The 27,968-nt window shown below is 41.2% G+C and overlaps 1 protein-coding gene across 2 annotated transcripts in view; it reads left to right on the forward strand.

Moving 5' to 3' along the window:
- The window catches only part of Tmem39a (transmembrane protein 39A), a 29,924-nt gene extending 2,402 nt beyond the window's left edge, over window positions 1-27,522 (forward strand). For both annotated transcript variants that reach the window (XM_021209168.2, XM_029544696.1), the window contains exons 3-9: window positions 5,855-6,077; window positions 9,018-9,101; window positions 16,256-16,410; window positions 20,423-20,765; window positions 21,498-21,685; window positions 23,471-23,591; window positions 27,051-27,522. In XM_021209168.2, coding sequence (XP_021064827.1) covers window positions 5,855-6,077; window positions 9,018-9,101; window positions 16,256-16,410; window positions 20,423-20,765; window positions 21,498-21,685; window positions 23,471-23,591; window positions 27,051-27,284 — 1,348 coding nt within the window. In that variant the 3' untranslated portion in view covers window positions 27,285-27,522. The remainder of the gene's footprint in view (window positions 1-5,854; window positions 6,078-9,017; window positions 9,102-16,255; window positions 16,411-20,422; window positions 20,766-21,497; window positions 21,686-23,470; window positions 23,592-27,050) is intronic.
- The last annotated feature ends 446 nt before the right edge of the window (window positions 27,523-27,968 follow it).

Below are 27,968 nucleotides of genomic sequence, written 5' to 3' on the forward strand. Positions count from 1 at the left end.
TTTTTTTGGTTTTTCGAGACAGGGTTTCTCTGTGTAGCCCTGTAGCCCTGTAGCCCTGGCTGTCCTGGAACTCACTTTGTAGACCAGGCTGGCCTCGAAATCAGAAAGGCACGTACCACCATTGCCTAGCTTAGCCCCCCACATTTTATTATTGAAAGTTATTCTTGGGCTGGTGAGATGGCTCAGCGGGTAAGAGCACCCGACTGCTCTTCCAAAGGTCCCGAGTTCAAATCCATCCGTAACAAGATCTGATGCCCTCTTCTGGAGTGTCTGAAGTCAGCTACAGTGTACTTACATATAATAAATAAATAAATCTTAAAAAAAAAAAAAAAAGTTATTCTGTCCTGTAGGTGGAACAACAATATGAACTAATCAGTACCCCCAGAGCTTGTGGCCCTAGTCAGTCATAATTGGGAAGAGAGGCCCCTTGGTCTTGCAAACTTTATATGCCCCAGTACAGGGGAACACCAGGGCCAAGAAGTAGGAGTGGGTGGGTGGGGGGAGCTGGGGGGGGAGGGTATAGGGGACTTTGGGGATAGCATTTGAAATGTAAATGAGCCGGACTGTGGTGGCACACACCTTTAATCTCAGCACTTGGGAGGCAGAGGCAGGCGGATTTCTGAGTTCGAGGCCAGCCTGGTCTACAGCCAGGACAGCCAGGGCTACACAGAGAAACCCTGTCTTGAAAAAAATAAAAAAAAGGTAAATGAAGTAAATACCTAATAAAAATTGAAAAAAAAAGTTATTCTGGCAAAAGGTTGTTTGATGTTAGTAATAACTGTAAACTGTAGCCTAAAAATGTTAAGAATTGTGCCATGTTATATAGGATTCTAGAATTTGAGTTTTGTGTGTATGAGTGTTTGTGTACAGGAGTACGTGTGTATGTGCGCTCGCATGCACGTGCACATGCATGTGTGTGCACGAGTATGCATGAGTGCATATATGCGTAGGCCAGAGGACAAGCTGAGGTGTTATTCCCTTGCCACCTTTGTTTTGGAGACACAGGCTCTCAGTAGCCAGAAAGTCACCAGATAGCTAGGTTGGCTAGCTTTTGAGCTCCAGGAATCTACCTGTGTCCTCCGTGCTGGGATTACAAGGATATGTACCACTATGCCCAGTTTTCAGAGCTTTGGTTTTAGAACTTTGTACAGGAGCGCTGTATCTACATCACTCCCACCCCAGCTCCCAAGTCCTCCCCAGCTTATGGTCTCTTTAGTTACTGTTACGTGTTTATACATATCTGTGCGTGTGTATATACAACCTTCTGAGGCTGTTTAGTGTTGCTCATATATATGTAAGTGTTTCGAGCTGACCTCTCAGCCTGTGCAGGAGTTCGTTCCAGGAGGCAAGCAGTCTCTATCTCTCAGCCGTCATTGATGACCTTAGCTTGTCACCTGTGGTTGAGACTGTGGAACCACTGTCCATGTTGGCATGACGGCTGCTCTTGACACTCTGCTGGTCATGTTCTGGCAGCCATAACTCTTGAGATGTCATAGGTGTGTTTTTTCCTACCGTGCCCGGGGCACACTGTCTGCCGACAGGTATTCTGTAGACTCTTTCTGCCTGCTCCTCTGGTATTTTTTCCCTAGTTGTAGGGGTAGTGTTGTTGTTAGGATGAGTTATTCTTGCTGGTCTTAGGCAGGGCGAGCCTCTGTAGGCTTTATCATGCAGCAGTACAGAGATACTTTTACCTAGTCATGCATTTGGTCAATATTTTTGCCTGAATATTCTTGTTTCTTCCCCTAAAAAGAGGTTTTTCATGTCTTGATTTTGGTTTCCAGAGTCAGTACCACTCCTGTCTTTGAGGCTCTCTTGATATATTTGAGAGTTGTGTGGAGGGTCTAGCGGAGGAGTACAGTTACTCATATATGCTTGACCTACCACTGCTCCTCTTCCACTGTGGAAGGAAGACCCATCTTACCATCTGAGTGCTTTGAAGCTGGGCGTAGAAGGGGCTGCCCATCTGGCCACCCAGATCAGCTGAGTCAGCTCTGTCAATTGGCGTTTTGGATTCCTCTAGTTTATTGTGTTTCAGGGCTGCCCCCGGGCTTCTTCCTGATCTGCCTAGGTAGCTTAGAAGGAAAAAGTGACCAGGAGATCCTGGTAGTTGGTGAGGTTTTCTGGTCCTCTCAGTTAGACTAACATCATTTTTTTTCCTTTTTCTTTTTTATTATTATTTTCTTTATTTACATTTCAAATGCTATCCCGAAAGTTCGCTATACCCCACCCCTGCACCTGCTCCCCTACCCACCCACTCCCACTACTTGGCCCTGGCCTTCCCCTGTGCTGGGCCTCTCTTCCCAATGATGGCTGATTAGGCCATCTTCTGCTACATATGCTAGAGACTTGAGCTCAGGGGGTACTGGTTAGTTCATATTGTTGTTCCACCTATAGGGTTGCAGCCCCCAGCTCCTCCATTGGGGGCCCTGTGTTCCATCCAATAGCTGACTGTGAGCATCCACTTCTGTGTTTGCCAGGCACTGGCATAGCCTCACGAGAGGCTACTATATCAGGGTCCCTTCAGCAGAATCTTGCTGGCATGTGCATTAGTATCTGGGTTTGGTGGCTGATGACGGGATGTATTCCCGGATGAGGTAGTCTCTGGATAGTCCATCCTTTCATCATAGCTCTAAATTTTGTCTCTGTACCTATATCCTTTCATGGGTATTTTGTTCCTTATTCTAAGGAGGAATGAAGTATCCACACAATGGTCATCCTTCTTGGTTTTCCTGTGTTTTGCAAAATTTAGACTAACTTCTAATGTTTCAATTACTAGAATGTTGAAAATATCTTTTTTTTTTTTTTTTTTTTCGAGACAGGGTTTCTCTGTGTAGCCCTGGCTGTCCTGGAACTCACTTTGTAGACCAGGCTGGTCTCGAACTCAGAAATCTGCCTGCCTCTGCCTCCCAAGTGCTGGGACTAAAGGCGTGCGCCACCACCGCCCGGCTGAAAATATCTTTAAGGGTAAGGAAAGGAAGCAGTTTGCAGTTTAAAGACAAACTAAAGCCCAGCTTTGGTGGTGCACATCTGTGTTCCCAGTACATGGGCGGCTAGGGTGCAAGGGTCTAGGACACAAGGCAGCTTTGGCTCCACATTTAGACCTACCTCAAAGGAGAATGACTAGGGCGGAAGCTTCCTACACACTTAGACCTTCCTCAAAGAAGAATGACAAGGGCGGAAGCTTCATTCCTAGATAGGTCTGCTTACTCTTGGATTCTGTAAACAGTGTAGTGGGAGGAAAGAAAAACATTTGAAAATGTTGGTGTTTTTAAATGCCCTTGTCATTATTATTATTATTGTTGTTATTAATATTTGAGATAAAGTTTGGCTGGCCTGGAACAAGCTGTGTAAACCATGATAGCCTCAAACTTGGTCTGCCTGCCTCCGCCTCCTAAGGACAGGGGTTAAAGGCATGTGCCACCAAGCCTGGCAGAGTTGATAGGTTTTTTTGGCTTTTTTGAGACAGGGTTTCTCTGTATAGTTCTGGCTGTCCTGGAACTCAACTCTGTAGACCAGGCTGGCCTCTAACTCAGAAATCCGCCTGCCTCCACCTCCCAAGTGCTGGGATTAAAGGCGTGCGCCACCACTGCCCAGCATGTTGATAGTTTTGACTGACTTTAGCTATGCATCTTTTAAAATTTTATTTTTATTTTGAGGAGGGAGTTCTGATATATTTTCCTATTCTTTCTTGTGCCTTTTATTGGCTTTTGAGGTTGGGTCATGTTTGGTTTGTTCTGCCATTCTCCAGCCTTCTTCCTTTTTTAATATATGTGATTTTTGCAATTTTAGATGAGGGGATGGAAGACTGTGATTTTCAGTAGATTAAAAATGGAAGGTAATAATTTGTTTAAAAACCATTGTGACTATGATATTTTATGATATGCTTACCTCATGAGATTGGTTTGGAAAAAGACATTTTTAATTGAGGCATACAAGTGCCTGTAGTTCTAGCATTAGCAAGGTAGGGACTGGAGGAGCTTAAGTTCAGAGTCACTGGGCTACATGGGAGCTCTTGGCTAGACTGGGCTACATTTATCCCCTCCACTCCCCCCCACCCCCCCCCCATAGAACAGACTTGTTTCTCTCTTTTAAAAAATTGCATTTACAAGCCGGATGTGGTGGGGTGTGCGCCTTTTATCCCAGCTCTTGGGAGGCAGAGGCCGATAGGTTTCTGAGTTTGAGGTCAGCCAGGGCTGTCACACAGAGAAACTTATTTATTTACTTGGGCATGGGAATGGGTCTGTGAGGGCCATGACATTTCTGGAAGTCTGAGGACAGCTTGCGGGAGCTTGCTGTGTAGCCGGGTCTGGCCTTGGACTTGCAGAGAGCTCCCAGGTGCCTGGATTGTAGGTGTGTGCGCTCTCGTTCTCTCTCTCTCTCTCAACTTGTTTATCTCATGTGCGCTGCTTGCTGCCCCACAAAGATCCTGTCTCTGTGTGGGTCTTTCTTTATACACAAACTCTATGCGAGCATATGGTGAGAATTGAGTGTGAGTCATATTAGATGCAGTCCTCCTAGGCAGGTCTCTGGGAAGACAGCTGTATAAATCACTTTTCCCTTTGTAATGACACAGCAGCTTATGGAAGGAAGGGTTTGCTGGGGTCTGCTCAGTGTGGGGAGATGGGACAGCCCATGGAGGCGAGGCATGCAGTTGGGACTCCACTTCTTGGGAGATCTGGGAACTGGGCAACTAGTTCCACTTCCTCTTCTCCACTTCATCTTAAGCTGTGGGTGGCAGGTCCCATTCACAGTGAGTTTTCCCTTCTTTTCAAACTTTTCTGGAAAGCACTTACATAGGTCCGTAGGTATGTCTCTGGTTCTAAATCCAGTCAAGTTAGCTCAACACTAGCTTTCCCCTGGTGAGTCTGGTGTTAGCTGAGAGAGTGTTCTTGTGGCTAGTCTGCAATGAAAATCTTGGTGTTGCCCAGTGCAGTGGTGAGCGAGTACCTGTAATCCCAGTGCTTGGAGATAGAGGCATGGAGAGCTCTGTGAGTTCAAAGTTAACCTGGTGTATCTGTGCAGGATTCCTAGGCCATCAGGAGTCCTGTTTAAGAAAAGAAACAAAGGAAAACCTAGGTAGGGTTTTAGTTTCTAATGAGCTTTCTTGGTAGTCAGTACCTTGAATATGTCTTAACAAATTGCTGGTGTTAGAATGAAGTGCATCCTGAGTAGAATTCTTTTTTTTTTTTTTTTTAAAACGTTTTTCGAGACAGGGTTTCTCTGTGTAACCCTGGCTGTCCTGGAACTCACTTTGTAGACCAGGCTGGCCTCGAACTCAGAAATCCGCCTGCCTCTGCCTCCTGAGTGCTGGGATTAAAGGCGTGCGCCATCACGCCCGGCTATTTAAAGCTTTTAAGAGTAATTTCACTTAGAAAGATCCTTGAAGGCAAAGTAGAGGTAGACTTGGGGTTTGTAGCAGTGATTAGGTGAAAGTTGATAAATGGTTGAACCAAGATGGTTCATTGAGAGGGAAAGTGAGGCTAAAGAAAATTTTATAAAGTGGAGTCCATTCCTTTAGAGCGTGGTTGGATACGGAGAGGCAGATGATATGTTATAGCTTAGATGGTTTTTAATTTGGGTAGCCAGCAGAATAAGCTGTGGACTAGTGTCAGGACTACGCAGTGGGTCACATGGATTGTGTAATGAAACTAAATTTAAGGTGAGCTCTGGAGAAATTTTAGTCTGTCTTACCCGGAGACAGTAGTAAGACACAGCTTCATCTTAAATCACTGTACAATGTGTAGGGAAGAGAAGGAGCTGGGAAAGCCAGCAGTAGAGGTAGATGAGGGAATAGGGCTTTTTATGTGATGTAACACCAAAGGCTATCACTGAGTAACTGTAATTTCTTTTTCAGGAATGGTAATGCTATTGGCCTTCCAGTCCCACCCACCACAGCCTTAATTACCCCAGGTCCTGTTCGTCATTGCCAAATCCCTGACTTACCAGTAGATGGGAGCCTGTTCTTTGAATTTCTTTTCTTCATCTACCTGCTGATTGTTCTGTTCATTCAGTATATCAACATCTATAAGACGGTGTGGTGGTATCCATACAACCATCCTGCATCTTGTACTTCACTGGTAAGTCTTCAGGTGCCTTTAAGTTTGTTGTCAACAGTCAAGAAAGCAGCTGCAGACAGTGTTTCACATAGCCCAGGCTGATCTTGAACTCAGTATGTAGCCAAGGATGACCTTGAACTGCTAATTTTCTTCTGCCTCCATAGTGCTACCAGCTATCTAGAAATAAGTCCTCTAATAAAGTGTCTTGCTACCAAACATCAGATTGTTTTCAGAAATAAAACTTCCTAAAATTGTTAAAATATAAATATTATCAAAGGAAATAATAGAAATTAGAATTCAGGAAATGCTTAATAACATCTCATAAAGTTTGTGCTTTTTTGGCTTTGTCTACATCATGTTAAATTATTGCATGATGCCACTATGATTAAATTCCAGTAGCCTTTTCAGTGGTAATGGGAATCAAACTTAGGACCTTATGCATGCTAGACACATACTTGAGCACTAAGCTATATCTCCAGCATCAACTTTACCTTTAAAAGCTGAATTTGGATAATAATTTTTGAAGCAAACCCCCAAATTATGTAATGTTCATAACAACTGACTGTCTGATGCAATTCTTTAAGGAACTTATTTGGCTGGAAGCTGCCATTTTAATATGTGACTTTTAAGGTAAATGTAGTTAAATGTTGTGATCTAGAAATGGATAGGAAAGCATTAAAAAGGTGGGGTTTTTTTTGTTTTCTTTTTTTGTTTTTTATGTTTTTTTTCGAGACAGGGTTTCTCTGTATAGCCCTGGCTGTCCTGGAACTCACTATGTAGACCAGGCTGGCCTCGAACGCAGAAATCCACCTGCCTCTGCCTCCCAAGTGCTGGGTTTAAAGGCGTGCACCACCACCTCCCGGCAAAAGGGTGTTTTTTGAGACAGGACTTGACATATTCCAGGTAGTCCTCAGACTCATGTTCTAAGGGTGACAGTAAATTTCCAGTCCTCCTCTTCCTGTCTCCTGAGAGCAGGAACTGTTTTATTCATTCATTCATTCATTCATTCATTCATTCATTCATTCATTTATTTATTTATTTATTTATTTATTTATTTATTATAAGTCAGTACACTGTAGCTGTCTTCAGACATCAGATCTTGTTACGGATGGTTATGAGCCACCATGTGGTTGCTGGGATTTGAATTCCGGACCTTCGGAAGAGCAGTCGGGTGCTGTTACCCACTGAGTCATCTCACCAGCCCAAGCAGCAACTGTTTTGTCAACTGAGCTACAGCCCTGGTTTTTAAAGGAACATGTCTTATGAGCCATGCATCCATCATTTTCATATATAGAGTCCTAACTAGAAGGCTAGAATGTTCTTTAAGTGCATATATTGTTTATCTGAATAAAATTGAATTGTTACAGAAGTGAGATTGAACTGGGAACTAGCTCTTGAGTGCAGAGTAAATATTATGGACTGGAGAGATAGCTTGGTAGTTCTAGTGCTTCCTGTCCTTCAGAGGGCTAGGGTTCTGCACCTACACCTGTCATGTCTTCACTCACAACCGCCTGTAAACTCCAGGTTCAGAGAGCACCCTATTCTGTTCTTCATGGACACATGTGCGCACACCCACACACAGACATGTGTACATGTAATTAAAAATTGTAAAAAGAAATCCTTCAAATCTTCTTTTATTTTTCTTTTCCATTATGTAGAAAGGTAGTGATAATCATGGAGCAGAGAAAGTTTTCCATAAATGTTGTCTATAAATGTCCATGATTCTAGTCAGAAGACTTGACATGCATGTCAACTAGGCAGAAGCCACTGTTCTGTTCATTTATATGAATTGGCTACAAAATATTTGAGAACCTTCTAGATGGGTAGATATGGGAAGGGGATAAGGTTTTTAAAGTTTTTAAGAATTTATTTCATTTGGTTGTTATTGGGATTAACTGTTAAGACTTATCTTTCTGTATTGAACATGCTATGAGACTTATTTTAATATAAGAATTGTAATTAATTGGTGTCCAAAAAATTTTTTTTACAGTTCTTTTTCTCCCTGCTAGGATTATGAACTTACTGAGTGTAGACCATATACTTAATCTATCTGTGCCCAGAAGCAGTTCTTGGAAAGGAAGCTCAGAAAGAAACCATATCTGGTAGTCAGTGCCCAGCATGGAGGTAGAACAGGATCTACTGAACTGTACCATTCTGTTTCCATCTTAAACAGCAGCAGAGAGTAAGAGCCAGGAAAGTAGGAGCGTTTGCTGTCTTCCTCAGCACTTCCTTGGTGTCGGGAAGGGTACCTGCCATGTTTTGAGTGTTAAGTACATATTTATTGAATTAATTAATTGAGAAATTCAAATGTTCCTTTTGGAAGCAAATGTAGAAACTTGCAGACATTTTGACCTTCGGAATTAAACTATATCCCAGGATGCTGTTCCTGAAGCTCTCATCCTCCTTCTTGCCACGGTAACACGTACAGAGTCAGGAAACCATAGACAGCCTCTCCTGGAGGCAGCTCTCCAGACATTCTAAATCACGTTAGAAAGACTGAGTGAGCAGAATGGAGATACCAAGTAGGAGGGTTTATCGTAGATCTCAGATTAATGTAGTAAGGGGCTGAGCAGTAGTAACTCTTAAAAACTGAATGCCAGATGGCCTGTTTAATTGGACACATTATAAAGTGGCATTTAGATGAATTAGTCTCATAACTCTAGATTATTACTTTTTTGTTTTTGAGATAGTGTCTTGCTGTGTAGACCAGGCATGCATCATCTCCATACCCAGCCCTTTTCTTTTCAATAAAGCAGTTTCAAAAGTATTTTAGATAATTTTTTAAGTGTTTGGGAATATATAGCAGTTTGTCATGAAAAGAGAAGTAGCAGTCTCGAGGTTATCTGAATCCTGTGTTGTGTAGCAGTCTCAGACGACCTCTGGGACAGGCAGGCTCTGTTACAGCGGGGACCCGGGTGCACTGGCGCTTCTCTCTGATGCACTTCTTTGTTTCTCTTGTAGAATTTTCATCTCATTGATTATTACCTGGCAGCATTCATCACAGTGATGCTTGCGAGGAGGCTTGTATGGGCCCTCATTTCCGAGGTATACTGGCTCATTCACTCTTCTGTCACCTGTAGCTGGGCATAGTCACAAGAATGGGATCAGACTCAATGTGAAGTGACCAAATATAATTGTAATAGTGTTATAAATTAGTTGCTTCTATGGGAGTTGTACTAGTACTTAAGAAAAAAGTTTTCCTAACTGTTTAAAGTCTAAATGTGAAGTATTTTTAAGAGAATTATTAGAAATGTAATTTGTAGGATTGTAGGATCTGAGCTTATTTTTTAACTTATATTGTTTTTTTGTGTGCAATCTTTAATTTTAAAGTTCTTGTTAAAAACAGATGTGTTTTAGTTGATGAGTTACTTGTACATATGTAGTTGAATCTGAAATATTCATTTTCAGATAACATTCACTTGAAATGGTTTATATACTACTTGTGAAATGTCCTAACAAGAAACAATTTGAGTTTATTAGAACTTCCAGTTTTGAAAAGACAGGGTTAAATCTGAAAATTAAAAACCTAAGCTTTAGTGGACAGAGGAAAGAGTTGCAATAGTAAATGATTTTTTAAAAGATTGATGTTGTTGCCGGGCGTGGTGGCGCACGCCTTTGATCCCAGCACTCGGGAGGCAGAGGCAGGCCTGGTCTACAAAGTGAGTTCCAGGACAGCCAGGGCTACACAGAGAAACTGTCTCCAAAAGAACAAAAAAACAAATAAAAAAAAAGATTGATGTTGTTGATAGAGGTGGCCATTGGTATCATCTTTCATATACGTATAAACTTGGTGAGGCAAGAGAATGTGGTTTCACAAATTCTACTGTATTTAACATGAAAACAAATGACCAAAACAAAAAATGGTACCTTAGCCAAACTCACTGATGATTCTTAACCTTGGAAAGTTATATTTCAGTATGGAATTCTAAATGAATATTTGCTATAATCATAGATAACTAAGAGCTATCTTTCTCTTTTATTTATTTATTTATTTATTTATTTATTTATTATTTTATGTGCATTGGTGTTTTGCCTGCATATATGTGTCTGAGGATATCAGATCTAGGAATTACAGACAGTTGTAAGCTGCCATGTGGTTGCTGGACATTGAACCTGGATCCTCTGGAAGAGCAGTCAGTACTCCCATTTTTTGAGCCGTCTCTAGCCCCCAGCTTTTCCCTTTATTACGATTTTTTTTTTTTTTTATTTATGTGTATGTGTTTGTGTGAGTGTATGGCACGTGTGTGCTAGTGTCCATGGTGGTCAGAAGAGGGAACAGATCTCGTAGAGCTGGAGATATAAGTGACTGTGAGCAACCTAACATGGATGCTGGGGACCACATTTGGCTCCTTTGGAAGAGCTGCAAGCTCTTAACTGCCAAGCCATCTCTCCAGCCCCAGAGTTTTCCTTTAGAGCAGACATAAGCATCTGTATGTATGAGTTCTAACTGAAGAACTGGATTTTTGTGAACATAATGGTTGAACTTAACTGCAAAGATGTGGTAGTAAGATTGCTTTTTTTCAACAGTGGGGAACCTTTCACCGAGTTTGTTTCAGGAGATGAATATAGATAGAACTTGATCTGTTGACACATGCCTGAAGTACCAACACTTGGGAGGTGAAGGCAGGGCTTTAAGAGTAGCCTTGGTATGTGGTGAATTCAAGGCTAGCCTGGACTACATACTTAAAAATAAGCAAAATAAAAATAGTTGCCTTTTTCTTTTTTAAATCAGGGTATGTACCACCTAGAAGTATTCTTAAGCCCTCATTTTACTTACCATTAAGTTAGTTAGACTGGCCTTGAGCCAATTCTGTGGACCAGGGAAACTTGAACTTTTTCGGTTTCCTAAGTAGCCGAGGTTACAGGCCTCGCCTAGACCCCCCCCTTTATGTTCCGTGCTGGGTGCTTAGTTTGGAAAATTGCAGAAAGAGATTTGTTTAGAACAGTTCAATAGTGTTTGGTTCTTTTGTTTTAAACGAGACATTTTTATTTGTTTGTTTTAGTCCTTCAGTTAGAAATGGGACTTGTTAAGTTGGATGTGGTAGTGCAGGCCTGTGATCCCAGTACTCAGGAGGCAGAGGAAGGCAAGATCTGGAAGGAGGCTATTCTTCGATACACAGTGAGTTTAGGGTCAGCCTAGGCTACATGAGATCTTGGTTTTTTTAGAAAAATACTTATGCATGTCAACTGGTTCTATCCTGACTTTGTGTAAACCCTTAGTGACTGGGATTTCACTAGAGACTAAAACTTGAAGCAATTAATGCTTTTATTCATGATATAATTAATAACAATCAAGCAGCTTTTGTACCATGTTAGAAAAAAGCATTAACAGTTTTCAAACAGCCTGCAATTCTTACTGAAAAAAGGATGCTGAGTTTAAACAGATTTTTTTTTTTTTTTTTTTAATTATATTTAAGTACACTGTAGCTGTCTTCAGTCACTCCAGAAGAGGGCGTCAGATCTTGTAACAGATGGTTGTGAGCCACCATGTGGTTGCTGGGATTTGAACTCAGGACCTTTGGAAGAGCAGTCGGGTGCGCTTACCTACTGAGCCATCTCACCAGCCCCCCAGATTTTTAATCTAAGACTGAAATCTATACTTTACCGTCTAGGAAGGGAGTATAGAGTAATTGCAGTGTCCACAGTGTGCAGCTGTTGAAAGCTGACAGGGTGTTTACATGTTGACCTTCAAGTAAGTGCAGAAGCACAGGGCTATTCAAAAAGAGTAGGTTTGTTGTTTATTATTTGGTTAGTTAGACAAAAAGGTCTTGATTTGTAACCATGCTGGCCTGGTGCTTAATTGTGTAGCCCAGGTTTGCCTTGAACTCATGGCAGTCTACCTGTCTCAGTCTCTTGAGTTCTGAGTTTACAAGCTTGTACCATCGCGTCTGGCTTTATGACAGTGTTTTTTAAAAGAAGACAAGGAGAAGGAAGAATCTGTTTGCTAATGGGAATAAATTGTCTCTGGGAAGAGACACAGACTAATGCCAGGCATCTGTTGCTGGCTGGGGACAATACTGGCGCTTCACCACAAACATTGTATTTTATTTACCTTTTGTATTTGAGCACTGTGGCTGATACCTATTCAGAAATTAAAAATTAGAGCTGTATCATAATTCCTAAAATATCTAAATTAGATGGATAAAGCTCATCATAAAACATCTTTTCTGTCTTCCATTAAAATATGTCTGCCTTCTTTTGTTTTCTTATGCCACAGAAAGGATCCCTACCTGAGAAAGACCAGTCATTTTTAAGGACAGGCTGGAGGTAATTAACTCAGAAAGCTCAATACTGCTCAGCGGGGACTAGCTCTCCCTGGGTAGCAGGGACTAGCTCTCCCTGGGAAGCAGGGACTAGCTCTCCCTGGGTAGCAGGGACTAGCTCTCCCTGGGNTAGCAGGGACTAGCTCTCCCTGGGTAGCAGGGACTAGCTCTCCCTGGGTAGCAGGGACTAGCTCTCCCTGGGTAGCAGGGACTAGCTCTCCCTGGTAGACTCTGCTTGCTTCACCTCCAGGCCAGACTGCTGCTTTGTTTGCTCCACAAGACTAAACAGAAACTCAGCTTTCACCAGTTGGAACCAGATCTCTTTAAACATTGCTCTAAGCAGGAAAATAGGGTATTTCATTGGAGAAAACTAAAAAAACAAAGCAGAAAGTTAAAAATTACAGTCCCATTATGAAGAATCAATTTTTTGTACAGTTTCTTCTAATCTTTATATGGACATAAAAGTTTGGTGTGTATGTGTGTGTGTTTATGTATTCATGTGTTTGAGAACATCTGTATATTTTTCACTCAACCTAGCTTATGACCCTTTCCTTGGCCAGAGCTTATTTATCCTTGGATTTCAACTTAAATATAAATACCACTTTAAAGGGGTGCAGGCAGGGTACTGCGGATTAGACATAGAACTTCCACATATGCTAGGCAAGAGAGCCAGAGATCACCCACTAAACTATAGCAACAGCCGAATTGTTACTTCCTATTTTGAGACAGGGGCTCACTAAATTGCCCAGGCTGACCTTGAACTCATTCTGTGTGTAGGAAGACCTTGGCTTTGCAGTCAGTCTATGGGATCACAGGTCTGTTTACCTGGCCCTAAGTGTGCCTAGAGGAAGCCTTCCCTTGGTCAGACTCTGTTGTTACATGTGCTCCTGGTAATTAAGTTTAATCTTTGCATTTCTTTTTTTTTTTTTTTAAAGCTTTATTTATTAATTATATGTAAGTACACTGTAGCTGTCTTCAGACACTCAAGAGGGAGTTAGATCTTGTTACAGATGGTCGTGAGCCACCATGTGGTTGCTGGGATTTGAACTCAGGACCTTGGGAAGAGCAGTCGGGTGCTCTTACCCGCTGAGCCATCTCACTAGCCCAATCTTTGCATTTCTTGACTGGCTGTTTTGTCTTGATTGCCTTGGTTCCAGACTTTGCATAGGCTCTGTCATTTATGTCACAGTGCTTGAGAGTTTAGGTTCTGGAATAAGGCAAAATCACTGAGCATTATAAATGCTATTTTAGTGCCAGTGCTTAGAAGCAGTCTTTAGGTTTTTCGAGACAGGGTTTCTCTGTGTAGCCCTGGCTGTCCTGGAACTCAACTCTGTAGACCAGGCTGACCTTGAACTCAGAAATCACCTGCCTCTGCCTCCCCAGTGCTCAGATTAGTGAGCAGTCTTTTATTTTAGTTTTTGAAAGAGTGTCCCTTTGTAGCCCAGGCTGGCTTCAACTTGTGATTTTCCTTTCCCAGTTCCTCATTGTTGGGAGTATAAGTATGTGCCATGGTACCAGATTGCCTTTTAAGTTTCTGATTTTAAGTTGAAGATGGGAGTCTGTGGACTAACTCCATTGGCTTACATAACCTCCCCAGGATTTGACACATGAGGTCCATTGGTGTGGAGTGTGTATTCAGGTGTGAAATGAAGCCAATTTTCCTGCTATAGCTTAGACTATCTTGATCCTTTCCCACAGTTTGAGGCTTAAGTAGAGGCATGGTATTCACTTAATGTTGCTCTTCATTTTTAATTGCATATACTGTGTGTACTGATAATACGTGTGTAAGCATATGTACAGTACAGATGCTATCATGTATGTGATTAGCAAAGGTCTGAGAAACGCATTGCTAGATTTTCTCATTGTGTGAACACTGCATAGAGTATTTACATAAACTGAGTGATAGCTGTCAGTCGCCTCACATGGTCTCTTGTAGTCAAGAGGTGATACTGCCAGAATTGTACTATGTACTGTTCTACAATAATAAACTTATAAGAGTAACATTAAGATAATGATAAAGTATGATAATCTGGTTAGTTCTAAGAGTTTTTATCAAACACTGTTCTCTGTAACTATACTGTACTTTTATACAACTGGAAGTATAGTATGTTGAAGCCAGCATCAGAAACATACTAGGAACTGTGACATTCTGATAGTTATGATGTCACTAGAGGAGTTTTCAAGTCAGTTTAATGCTTTCTTCTTTTGAGATGAGGTCTGCTATATTGCTCAGACTGACCTCAATCTCCAGGCCTCAAGCAGTTCTGCCTCCATTTTCTAAGTAACTGGGATGAAGTCATGTGATATATGTAATCTTGTGTGTGTGTGTATATATATAAATACACACACACACACACACACACACACTTACATGTGTACACTTTACATCTTCTTCTCCCTTATTTTTTTCCATCCACTCTACTGAAATGTTTTACTGACCATTAGTGTGTGTGGTACTTATATATGCTAAGTGCTATGGTCTGTAAACTAAGGCATGGCTGTAAAGGAGGGACTTGAAACACTCTTCTCGTGTGTACAGGTGACTGCAGATCATTTTTATTCCTTTTTTGGGTCCTAAGACTACTGCTTTGAGTTGGTACCACAGAGGAGGCTAAGACATGAGTATTAGGCGTTTGAGATCAGCTTGGGATATATATATATATATATATATATATATATATATATATATATATATATATATAATAAGGCCCTATCTGCAACAGAAAATATGAAAGTGAAAAAAATAACAACAGGAAAACTGCTACTTAGATGTGAGCGGAGCCTGCTGATTTCCCTGCACGTTACTCATGATGTCTTTTCTACTTCATTTTAGAAAAACATGACATTTGAAGCTTCAACTTTTGCCAAAGATGTTTACTTAATGTATGTTGTTAGATTTAAGTGTTTGGGATTAAAGAGACATATTTGAGCAGCTGTGATAGAAAGAATTAAATGTGAAAATTCATTATTTCCATGTGTGCAGAAGTTTAAAAGTGAACTTTATCAAAAATGTGATTATTTATGCAACTTTAGTAATTTATTAAATATTCATCCAGCAAAAGGTTCAGAAGACAATTTAAAAGAGAGATACTGAGGCTCTTGCTGGCTGGTAGGAGAGAAGAGAGTAGGCAGTGCCTCTCCATCTTCTTTTCCTTCTTTTTTATGATACTGGCTGTTGAATATTAATCCTCATCTAAGGTGGCCAAGCTGGCTTTAAACTCGTTCTGTAGCTCAGGCAGCTTTTAAACTTGTGACCGTCCTGCCTTAGCCTCCTATGTAGCTATGGTTACAGGCCTTGCCACCAGACTTAGCACCCTTTTATCTTACTGTACATAAAAAACAGTCATTTGCGAGGTTGTTGAAATACAGATTCCTTGGTTCAGAATCCTGTTGCCTATTTCTGGACTAGAAAGTTGTTAGGGATTGCTATGTTTAGTAAGCAGCCTGGTGGCCCTCTGCTGATAGGTTGGTTCTTGGGCTAACATTTAAGAAGACCAGGTGAAAACAAGCTTACAGGAGGTCTGCATGAGAGTATGGAGGGAAAGAAGGAAACAACAGTGTCTGGAGATGTCTGAATTCTCAACTGTTAGGTTGGTAGGTGTGGATTGGACACACTTTTTATTTTTTTTATTTTATTTTTTTTAAGATTTATTTATTTATTATATGTAAGTACACTGTAGTTATCTTCAGACACTCCAGAAGAAGGCATCAGATCTTGTTATGGATGGTTATGAGCCACCATGTGGTTGCTGGGATTTGAACTCCGGAGAGCAATCGGGTGCTCTTACCCGCTGAGCCATCTCACCAGCCCCCATTTTTTATTTTTTTAAGGCACAGTTTAGTTTTCACCAAATCTAAGCTCTTACTATTGCACATTGCTTTTGAGTAGAAGTGTCTAAATGGATAAAATGTTTCTTTCGGTGTTTCCACACTCAGGCTACTAAAGCAGGTGCAGCATCTATGGTTCACTACACAGCTCTGATCCTGGCCCGCTTGGTGCTCCTTACTCTGTGTGGATGGGTGCTCTGCTGGACCCTGGTCAATCTTTTCCGAAGCCATTCAGTCCTCAATCTCCTGTTCCTTGGCTATCCGTGAGTATTTCAGTTTCACATTGTATTAACAAGTCTTCTGAAGTTATTTTTTTTTTTTCTTCTGAAGTTATTTGAGTTATGCAGATGATACAATGGAGGGGGAAATGAGGTTCTTCATATACAGAGTAAGAGTTTGGAACATTGGAATGCCAGTAGATATGCCCACTATGGAATAATTTGTTTTCTAAAGTTAGGTAGTTGGGGAAGAAGGTATAAATAAACCAGGAGCATTCTGGGGAAAGCATTCATGACAATCCTCCTATCCTAGAGAACATTTCAGTTAGCTCTGTTCGTCTGGTAAAGGTCTCTAAGAGGGACTTGGCCATCGAGGTGGCTGGCTGCAGAGTCTTTAAGTAAATAGGGAAGCTTATTGCATGTAGCTCACAGCTATTAATCTCAGAGCTTGGCAAGTGCTGGTGGGCCTGTCTCTGAGTTCAAGACGAGCCAGGGCTACGTGATGAGACATTGCTTCCTTCATACCCTACTGCCCACCAAAAAAAGCCACAAAGTAGTAATAAACATGTCATTAAACAAATCTTAGATTTAAATATACATGTTTGTATGTTTTGAAATTTGTATAATCTACCTTTTTGTTTTTGTTTTGTTTTTGTTTTTTTCAAGACAGGGTTTCTCTGTGTAGCCCTGGCTGTCCTGGAACTCACTTACTTTGTAGACCAGGCTGGCCTCGAACTCAAAAATCCNCCTGCCTCTGCCTCCCGAGTGCTGGGATCAAAGGCGTGTGCCACCACGACCGGCTATATATAATCTACCTTTTATTGAGTATTATACTTTTTTTAAAAATCCTCCCCCATTTTCTCCTTTCAGTTTTTAGTAGCTTAGTTAGTCCAAGTCTAACATCTGAGGCCAAGTCTAACCATGTCTTTGCCTGATTTATCATCTTTTCTTCATTCTATTTTTGTTGTAGATAGCTGGAATGATTTTCCAAATGGGAACTTTAGCTGGGTGTGGTGGTAATGCCTTTAATTCCAGCATTTGAAAGGTGGAAGAAGGAGGATCAGTTAAAGGGTCATCCCGGTCTATATAGTTTGAGACCGTAATTCGAAAATTTAATTGTGTTGTTGTTCTCTTCTTTAAAATCCTTCCTTGAAGACCTGGAGAGATGGCTCAGTGATTAAGAGGACCCTGTTTCAGTTCCTAGAACCTACCTGGTAGTTCACAATCATCTATGATTCCAGTTTCAGGCAATCTGAACCCCTTCCATGGGCACTGTGATGAACTTACATACACACAGGCAAATACATATATATGTGTAATACATTCTTTAGAAATGCTTTAGTGGCTGGGCATGGTGGCATGTGCGTTTAATCTTGAGATTTGGGAGGCAAAGGCAGGATCTCTGAGTTTGAACCCACTTTAGTTTACAAAGCAAGTTCTAGGACAGCCAGGGCAATTACACAAAGAAACACTGTCTCAAAAAACAAACAAATAAACAAAAGTTTAATGAATCCTTTCTTTTAGTATATACAGCCTTCTATGGTCTAATGTTCTCTCTTCTGCTCCTTCTTGTCTTGCCCTACAGTTAGCTGTTCACACCACATGCTGTCCTGCTCAACCCACATTTATTGCATGTGTGTTGAGGTTGCCTGGCAATCAGGAGACTCTCCTGATTTAACTGCTTGGGTTCAGACACAAATTTGGGATTAACTGGCTTCTAGAACATACATGTAACCTGTTCCCCCTGTCTCATCCTCTAGCAGGCTAGCCTGGTTATATTCACATGAATTTGTCAGAATAAAGTGTCTTCGTACAAGTTCATTTTAGCTTTCTGACTGTATTGTGTAGGCTGACATCTTAATTGTCCCAAATAGAAAAGGCTCATTGCTGAGCTCAGCATGAGGATGGGGGTGTGTCACTCACCACAGTCATAGCAAGTGTGTGAGGCCAAGGAAGTGGGGTCCCTGTCATACTCTGCTATCCACTGAGCCTCTCACAGTCACTTCTAGATGTCAGCTTGTGTTTCAGCAGATTTGTTGTTGTTCTGTGTAAAAGACAGGGTTTCTCGTAGTCCTGGCTATCCTGGAACTCTGTAGACCAGACTAGCCTCCACTTGGCTCTGTCTCCCAAGTGCTGAGATTTAAGCGCCCCCTGCCCCCCAAGTTTCAGCAACACAGTTTTGTATAGAGAGGTTTTAAATTTGTTTTTGTTTTTGTTTGAGACAGGATCTTACTGTAATCTGGAATGTACCATGTAGCCAAGGTTAGCCTCAGACTCTTGGCAGTGTAACGGATTGTTTCAAGTACTCAAGTGATTTTTCTACCAGAAGCTTGTGCCTTTTTATCCCACCCAAATCCCACTCTCTCAAGGGCATACACATACATTTTCATATTCATAGTGGATCCACAAGCCATTCTCTCAACTAGTAAATAGTTCATTTTTTACACTTCATAGAAAATTAAGAGCAAGTGTCATTGTTAGTTTTGTTATTAAAATACAAGAAATTACATGTTTTTTACTGGTATTTTTTGTATCATGAAGTGACCATTTTTTTCCCGAATATCTAGTTTATATTGTGCAGTTACCTAATGAAGACTGGAGGGTAGTTAGAATGAGTCTAAGGTGCTTATAGCTGAGGTGTGCACAGCTCACTGTGAGTATGGGTAGATGTATAAGGGCTGAGTTTAGCCCTAGGATCAAAAGAGAAACTGTCAAAATGCTCTAAAAATTCAGTTATTTAGCCAAGTATTGTATGTAGAAATTTATTGTACTTCTAGAACTTTTCCGTTGATTTATCAAGTATTTATTGAGCAACTACTTTGTTTCATCTGTTATCTCAGGCACCAAGGGCACATCAGTGAGTTAAGCAGACTTAAATTGTATTATAGAGTTTAAATTGGTAAAGAGGGAAGGTAATCCAGGAAGCACATCCTGCACATCCTCAAATAACAAATCTCTCAAACACACAAGTAAAATCTAGGAAGTGAGGCAGGCTCATTAGTAGGCTCATTTAGTAGGATCATTTAGACTCATTTAGTAGGATCAGGTCTCTCCTGGTTTTGTTAGGGAATTCTTCCACCCAGGAATGTTCTTGACAGTCCAGCTTGCTTCTTCACCTGCATGTGCTATGCACACAGCCCTCTCTGAACCATTCACCTAGCAACCCTAGCCTACACCTGCAAGCAGCTGGCTACATAGACATCCCTCCCTGAAGAGTGAGTAGAATTGGTTTCTTCTCCCTCCAGCAGCAATCAGATTTAGACAGTTTATTTTCAGATATATTCCCAACAAAGAATGGAAGACTGGTCTGGCCTGAATTGGTTTGGGGTGGATTAGCAGTCAGTCAAACTATCTTGAATTTTGGGGGAAAAAATCTACTATTTATCATCTTTTTTGTTTGTTTGTTTTGTTTTGTTTTGTTTTCGAGACAGGGTTTCTCTGTGTAGCCCTGGTTGTCCTGGAACTCACTCTGTAGACCAGACTGGCCTCGAACTCAGAAATCCACCTGCCTCTGCCTCCCAAGTGCTGGGATTAAAGGCGTGCGCCACCACACCCGGCACTATTTATCATCTTACGCATAGTTTAGAGTATGTAATTAAAGTCATGTGCATTACAGGAAGCAACATGCACAGCAGAATTATTATATAACCTAATCTCAACCAAAAGAGCCCCATGCTCTCATTGCCTTTCTTAGTTAACTGAGGTCATCCTTCTGAACCTCAGAGAGAAGCCTCAACGGTGGCCCTTGGGTGTCTGTGAACCTTTATTTCAATTCTTTGAACAAGAGGCCTAGAACCTGGCAATTCCACGACCACTGGTAGTGTATAAAATTTGCATTCTGGAAAACTGCGCTTAATAAAGATGATTGTTTGTACATATTTGTATGTTGTCATTGGGACTTTTATGTAATATACTATTCTGCAGTGTGTATATACTGCTTTTGTAGAAAACAAAGCCCCTTGGGGTTACATAGCCTTGGGTAGAGCGTGCTGTATGTAGTCACATGATATGCTGAGGTGGAGATTGGTCTCATTTTCATATTCACTTTGTGTTACAGGTTTGGTGTTTATGTTCCTCTCTACTGTTTCCACCAAGATAGCAGAGCCCATCTCCTTCTCACAGACTATGTGGTTCAGCACCAGGCAGTAGAGGAGGCGGCTTCAAATGTGGGCAATTTGGCCAGATCCAAAGATTTCCTCTCCTTATTGCTGGAGTCTCTAAAAGAACAGTTTAATAATGCCACGCCCATCCCCACCCACAGCTGCCCCCTATCTCCTGATCTCATTCGCAATGAAGTAGAATGTCTGAAAGCAGATTTCAACCACAGAATCAAGGAAGTTCTCTTCAACTCCCTCTTCAGTGCCTACTACGTTGCATTTCTCCCGCTGTGTTTTGTGAAGGTAAGCAGGTATCCTGCTCTGTGGTCCCTGGATTTGTGTCAATTACATAAACTGGGTATTTCTTGTTTAATTCCCCTTTTCTCTGTCTCCCCTTTGGCAGCCTGGATGGTGGAGTTCGGCTGCATCTGGAGTGCACTAATACCGCTCCTGGTTGGCGGAGAGGTATTTCCATATATGTGATGCACCCATGGTAGCCCCTCCTTTCTTCCTTCCTTTTTTATCCCCCCACCCCAATAATGTTTTTTTAAGTTTCTGGGAAAAGTAAAGATTGAACTTAACATAGAATGATTACGTAGCAGCTTAAGAGAACCAAAATTTCAATAAAATTTAGACTGCTGTGGTTATTAACAGGTTTTCAAAAGCTTCCTTGAATTTAACCTAACCATCCAACTAAACTTAATTTATTTCAATAGAAGAGATAAGTGGTCTGGATGTCACATTGGGCCATTTTAGTGTCCCCCCCTTTCACCCATTCAGAAGCACTTCTGCAGCTGGACTTCAGAAGCACGCAGGTCTTCTAGGAAGGAAGCACTTAAACACAATTGCTCTCCCTCCCAGCCCTAACTCATACAGCCAGGTCAGGTTGATTTTGGAAGACTCTGCACGGACAGCAGGACCATCAGTGCATGTTGACTCAGTGTGGCATTTGTCTGCAGGGCGTATGTCCACACACCCTTCCCTGCCTCTGTTCACCGCCAGTGCATGGATCGTTTCTCGTCTGATCTCTTCCAGAGTACCCAGTATTACGACATGCGCTGGTCGTGTGAGCACCTCATTATGGTGTGGATCAATGCTTTTGTCATGCTCACCACGCAACTGCTACCATCCAAATACTGTGACTTGCTACACAAATCAGCTGCTCACCTGGGCAAGTGGCAGAAGTTGGAACATGGGTTCTACAGCAATGCTCCACAGCACATGTGAGTAGGGTAAAGGGTAAATCATGTAACACATCTCTTCACGATGCTGGTCATGTCTATATACTGTGTGCCATTCTCATTCTTAGTTTCTGTTTATGTGGTTGCTTGTTATCATAGTACTAAAACCAATGCAGGGCATTAACTCATTTCCACCACCATCACCAGCTCCTCCAGTGGGTCCATGTTTCAGCTGCCCAGTTACGCTAGAGGCCATTATACTATGGCGTTCACTTTGGTTTTACCCATGTATGTGTGTGTGTGTGTGTGTGTGTGTACACATGTATGTACATATATATTTTAAACTATTTTGTAAGACTTAAGGTTTGCCTTCGAATCTTCATTGCCACAACTGAACAGTTGCTACCTCATCGTCCCACCCAGCTGGATTTGCTTTAGTCCTTTTTAATATTCAGATCTGGTATAGTCATTTTTCTTGCCTATAATTCTTTTGTTTTCTTCCTAGTCTTTGAACTGTTTTTTTCTTTCTCCTATTCTTAAATGCAAACTATCCTGGCTTTTATTGTGTACCCTTACTAATTTCTTTGTATGGCCTCTGGGATTCAAAATGCCTAGCTTCCAAATGCTTTCATTCTGTCAGTCTGAGCCTCCTATCAGAACTGTCCCTCAGTTTTGGAACATCTTCAAATATGGACCCTCTTCACCTTCCTCTCTTTTATAATTATTTCACAATTTCATCCACCAGTTTCCCCCTCATTAAATGGGACAGATTGAGGTGACTTTCCCTCCCCTCTCCCCCCTCAGAGTTCTCCCTTCAATTATCTGCCTTGATGTCTGATACAGATTAGCACAGGCCTTCAAGCCCAGGAACTGAAAGAGATTGGGCCAGGCTGAAAAGAAACCTGAATGTGGGCAAAGGACAGATTTCAATAACAATTGAAAGTACAACCCACAGTCCTAGTACTGTCCATCTTCAGGCTACTGGTGGCACGTGGCCATGAGGTGTGTCATCACCTTAACGCTGGTAAGTGTGACCAAGGCCGGTGGAACGTGTTCTAAACTGGGAGAGCTTCAGGGCACTAGAATCATTTTTATTTTTAACATATCTAAACTGCTGTCCCAGTTCTTATCCTAGGAAACTAACCTTTCCAAAATCAGGAAGTGATGAATTAACTTAGATTTAAATGGAAAAAAAAGTTTAATTTGAAGCTTTCCATCCTTCCGCAATGCCATTACATTGATGCTAGAAAGAAAGAAACCTTTTCTTCCCTAATTTCTTTTCCTTAGAGAAATCTCTATAGAAATAAACCAAGAAAGCGGTAAAGAGGACAGCCTGTGTGTTAGTACCTGTGTGTGTCTGTGTTCTGTATAGCTTCTCACATCTGTGACCCAGCAGAGTGATCCTCTCTCGGGTGCCATTATACAGCACATGTCTCCTAGTTGGCAGTGCTGTTCATTTCTCCTCTGCTTTTGCTGTCATTTGCTTTCGCTTCCTGTTTGTGTACTCTTACTGCTCCCTTGGGATCCAGTTGACAAGTCACCCTTTTAATACTTGGTTTTCTGGCCTGCCCATTCTTCCAAGCCTCTATATCCTTCAACCCTGAGCTAACCAGTCACTCAGTAGTTGCTGTATACTGTATAGCAGTGAAGTCATCATAACAAATTCCTTCTAACTTCTAAGGCTTTGGCTGTGGAATGTGTGTCTAGATTTCAGGCAGATGAAGCCTCGAATGCTTAATCTGATCTTCATGGAATTATAGCTGGTCTTTCAGAACACTGTCTTCCCTAATTCTCGGTGTTCTAACAGTGCTTTTCTTTTTCCCATAGTTGGTCAGAAAACACAATATGGCCTCAAGGGGTGTTGGTGCGGCACAGCAGATGTTTATATAGAGCCATGGGACCTTACAACGTAGCAGTGCCTTCAGATGTATCCCATGCCCGATTTTATGCAAGTACCATTTACTTATTTTCAAGCATAATTATGGAAGCGTTAGGAGGCCACTCTGTATATATGTAAGCACCTAGCACGGTATGTGATGCACAGTAGGGAGTTAATAATTATTGCTATGACTATGACATTGGCCTTTGATCTTGAGAAATGTCTTTGGAGAGGCAGCTTGAGGTTCATATACTATTGCTTAAAAGAAGTAGGCAATTATATGACTTCCTTTTTCACCCGACAGCTTAATTTGTTAACAGTTCGGTTTAGAAGAGACCTTCACATATGTTGTGTCTGGGCCTCGAATGGTGTCATGTGACTGGCATCCTAATACTTGGGAGGTGATGGCAGGAGGATTCAGAGCTCAAGGAAGTCTCTGCTATAGCAACCTTGTTCAAAAACAAGCAAACAAGATCTGTGCATTAAAGTACTATTTAATGTAGGAATAATGGCTTGTTTAAGTGTTTAACCTGAGTTTGAAAGAAATAAAGTTAAAATTTAAAAGAGGAAAAGCAGCAGGCATGAAGCCCAGCTTCTGCCCCATTTGACTTAGGCCTTGAGTTGTGTTCTAGTTAAACTGAGGCCCTGAGGGTCTGAAGGATCTGACTTGTAAAGCAAGGGCAGCTGGCTGGCCCATGTGGGTAGGGAAAAGGTATATGCAGAGAGTAAGTACATTTTAGTCAAAATACTGGGGGTGGAATGCATTATCTTTGAATTCTACAATAAAGTGGAGATTTAAGAAAATTATATCTGTTTTTCCTGTCCCTCCCACTTATGTGGATTTTTCTGGTTACTGAGAGCCCTTTGACCTGCATGAAGGGCAAGATGTCTGGAGATACTTTGCTAGGGGGAAGAACATGGGAAGGGGGTAAGGGTCTTGAAAAGGAGACAGTGGCTTTTCCTCTACTCACGGGATTGCCTTAAGATGTCACAGTGCCATAGCATTTCATTTCTCCATAGGCATTTAATTCAGCCAGTGGAGTCTCTAGGGTATTGTGAATTAATTATTTTGGCTGGTGCTATCCCTTTAAGCTATTACAGTTTTCTTGTTCGTGTTGGATAGCTGGAAAAAAAAAAAAACCAAGCCAAATTCATATAAGAAAGATGAATTAATTGTTGGTTTTGCATAGGTAAATCACTACTTCTCAAAGGCCCCGGTGCTACTGTGTATATACATTATCTGGCCTATCTGTAATGGTGATTGGGTCCCTTTCTGAATCAGAATCCCTGGAGGAGCCCATGAATTTAGAACATTTTGTGAAGTGAGAACATTGAATTTAAAACCTGACTCAGATCAGTAATCCTAGCACTGGGGAAGGTAGAGGCAAGAGGATCAAGAGTTTCCAGGTCAGCCTTTTTATCTCCGAGAGTGAGACTCTGCAGGTTTTTAAAAATCCTGATAAATTTAACTTAATAAATAAAGCCTGCCTATTAGCAGTAGCTGTTAGACTTTAAAACCTTCCTTATGACTTGCTCAGTTTCTGGGTTGCTAGTACAGTTAACTACACTTTGCTATAGAATCAGAAATAGCTTTCTTAATCTTTGTTCTGAGCCAATTTTTATGCATGGTGTTGCTGAATATCTTTTTTTTGTTTGTTTGTTTTTTCGAGACAGGGTTTCTCTGTGTAGCCCTGGCTGTCCTGGTACACACTTTGTAGAACATGCTGGCTTCGAACTCAGAAATCCTCCTGCCTCTGCCTCCTGAGTGCTGGGACTAAAGGCGTGCGCCACCACTCCCGGTGCTGAATATCTTAATAAAGTTCAGGTTAAAGTTTTTGTCCCCTGAGGATTGCTCTAGACACTCTGTCTTTGAGAGTAGCCCTGGCAGGTTAGTGTCAGTCTCACATTGAAGCTCCTGAGACAGAAATTGCATCCATTAGTAACTGTGTACCATACCTGTCTTCATCCGAATTTAGGACTGTATGGTTACTTGTTATGTTGTAGTCCGTGTTTCTATAGTCAAAGTACCTTTTTATTAATAAGCTAGGATTTGGCCCTTAAAGCAAAAGATGATGAAAACAAGGCCTTTTTTAGTCTGGGTCAAATGCCTGCTCCTTCCCCATTCTTCCTCTTTCCCATGTCTTTGTCTGCCTGATTTTCTCATCTATGGAAAGGAAAAAGGACTCAGCAGAATTATGGGGTAGAGAATTTCAGTCAGTAATCAAAGTTGGTAAATAGTTTAAGGAGGAATTATGACACCGTTGTAGCTTGGTGAGGTAGCTGCAATATAAAATAAGACCTATAACTCCTACACTCAGAACACTAAGCCAAAGTGACTGTCAGCACCAGCTAGCTAGGGAACAGAGCAAGACCCCTTTGCAAAACAAAATTAAAGAAGCTGTTGTATTGATGCTTTCCCAAACTTGTCTATTTTTTTTTTTTTGAGACAGGGTTTCTCTGTGTAGCCCTGGCTGTCCTAGAACTCACTTTGTAGACCAGGCTGGCCTCGAACTCAGAAATCCACCTGCCTCTACCTCCTGAGTGCTGGGATTAAAGGTGTGTAGCATCCCACCTGGCACCTCGTGGGATTTTTTTTTTTTTTTGTTTTTTGAGACAGGGTTTCTCTGTGTAGCCCTGGCTGTCCTAGAACTCACTTTGTAGACCAGGCTGGCCTCGAACTCAGAAATCCACCTGCCTCTACCTCCTGAGTGCTGGGATTAAAGGTGTGCGCCACCACGCCCGGCCTTGTCTAATGTTTTTTATGTCTTATATTAAGTCCTAAGCTAAGAATAGTTTTTAATTATGTTATAGTTTATAAATATTTTATAAATAACAATATATACTTTAAAATATTTTTATAATACTTAAAAAATATATAATGCATATATCATACAGTTTTATTTATTTATTTATTTATTCATTTATTTATTTATTTATTTATTTATTTATTTATTTATTTATTTATTTATTTATTGGTTTTTCTCTGTGTAGCACTGGCTGTCCTGGAACTCTCTCTGTAGACCAGGCCAGCCTCGAACCCAGAAATCCGCCTGCCTCTGCCTCTCAAGTGCTGGTATTAAAGGCATGTACCACCACTGCCCGGCAATATATAATGTTTTTAAATATTCATTTTAAAGTAGTTCTGTTACTACTAAATTGCAGCTTTAATTCTTTGGTTGGTATTACAAAATCTAAAATATTTCCATGAGGTTCTTTTACTATTCTGGTCTTAGATAAATATACTTTGGAATGTCTTAGATAAAATAACATCTATGATACCATGTTAGAAAAATCTTATTGTACATAATAATTTTTTGCATTTTAGAGGCTTTGCAATAAAATTTATTTTGTTTGTGAGCAAAAGGAGAAAGATTCTAGATGTCATAGCAAGGATAGTTTGCCACTGAATATGCAGATTTACTTGGTATTGGGTTTGTGCACTTATAATTATGCAATTGTTTTAGGAAAATGAATTAAATAACTTTACTTTCTCCCCAAAATAACATCTGACTTTTAACTTCCTCACAGTTCCTGTTTCACCGCCCGTTACGAGTGCTAAACCTGCTTATCCTCATTGAAGGCAGCGTTGTCTTCTACCAGCTGTATTCCTTGCTGCGGTCAGAGAAGTGGAATCACACGCTCTCTATGGCCCTCATCCTTTTCTGCAACTACTATGTTTTATTTAAGCTCCTCCGGGACAGAATAGTCCTAGGCAGGGCATACTCCTACCCCCTCAACAGCTACGAACTCAAGGCCAACTAAGCCGCCTCTCAACAGGAGGGAGAACTCAGATAAAAATATTTTCATACGATCTATTTTTTCTTGCGATTTTTATAAATATTTAAGATATTTTATATTTTGTATACTTTATGTTTTGAAAGTTGGGAAGGGTAAGGGATATTAAATGTATCCATAAACAAGATGATGTTATCTTTCATGTGTTAGTATATTTGAATATTATCCATGAGAGGTTGCCCCTTCAGTAAAAGATTGACTTGTTTGTCTGGCTCTGGAGTAACATTTACTTAGGAACATGCTTGCATATCACTTGACCAGTGTCTTTGGTGTGTCTGTTTCCTTTCTAGTCTTTTTTGTTATCTTTAGTTCCTCTCCTGGCCATAATTATTGCTTTAGAAAAGCAGATCCAACAGACGGATGGACTTGCCTTCCCTGGCTAATAATACTGGGGTGACTACAGCAGAGTCTTGGGTCCGGTGCTCTTTTCGCCTACTGGGAGGAGGCCCTTCTAAACTGGTGTGTCTGCTGAGCTGCTCTTGTGGTACTTTTGAGGGATCTCACCTGGTGTTCTAGGCTTTGCTGTCACTTTGCCTGATCTTCCATGGCTTTCACTTCCAAAGATTTTCCTTTTACTCTTAGCTATATGCAGTAATGCTTTTCAAAGACAGGAAGTGCTTGGGATGCCCACACTCATGAAGGAGAAGACGT

Source organism: Mus pahari, chromosome 12 (genome assembly GCF_900095145.1).
Source record: "Mus pahari chromosome 12, PAHARI_EIJ_v1.1, whole genome shotgun sequence".
NCBI classification, from domain to species: Eukaryota; Metazoa; Chordata; class Mammalia; order Rodentia; family Muridae; genus Mus; species Mus pahari.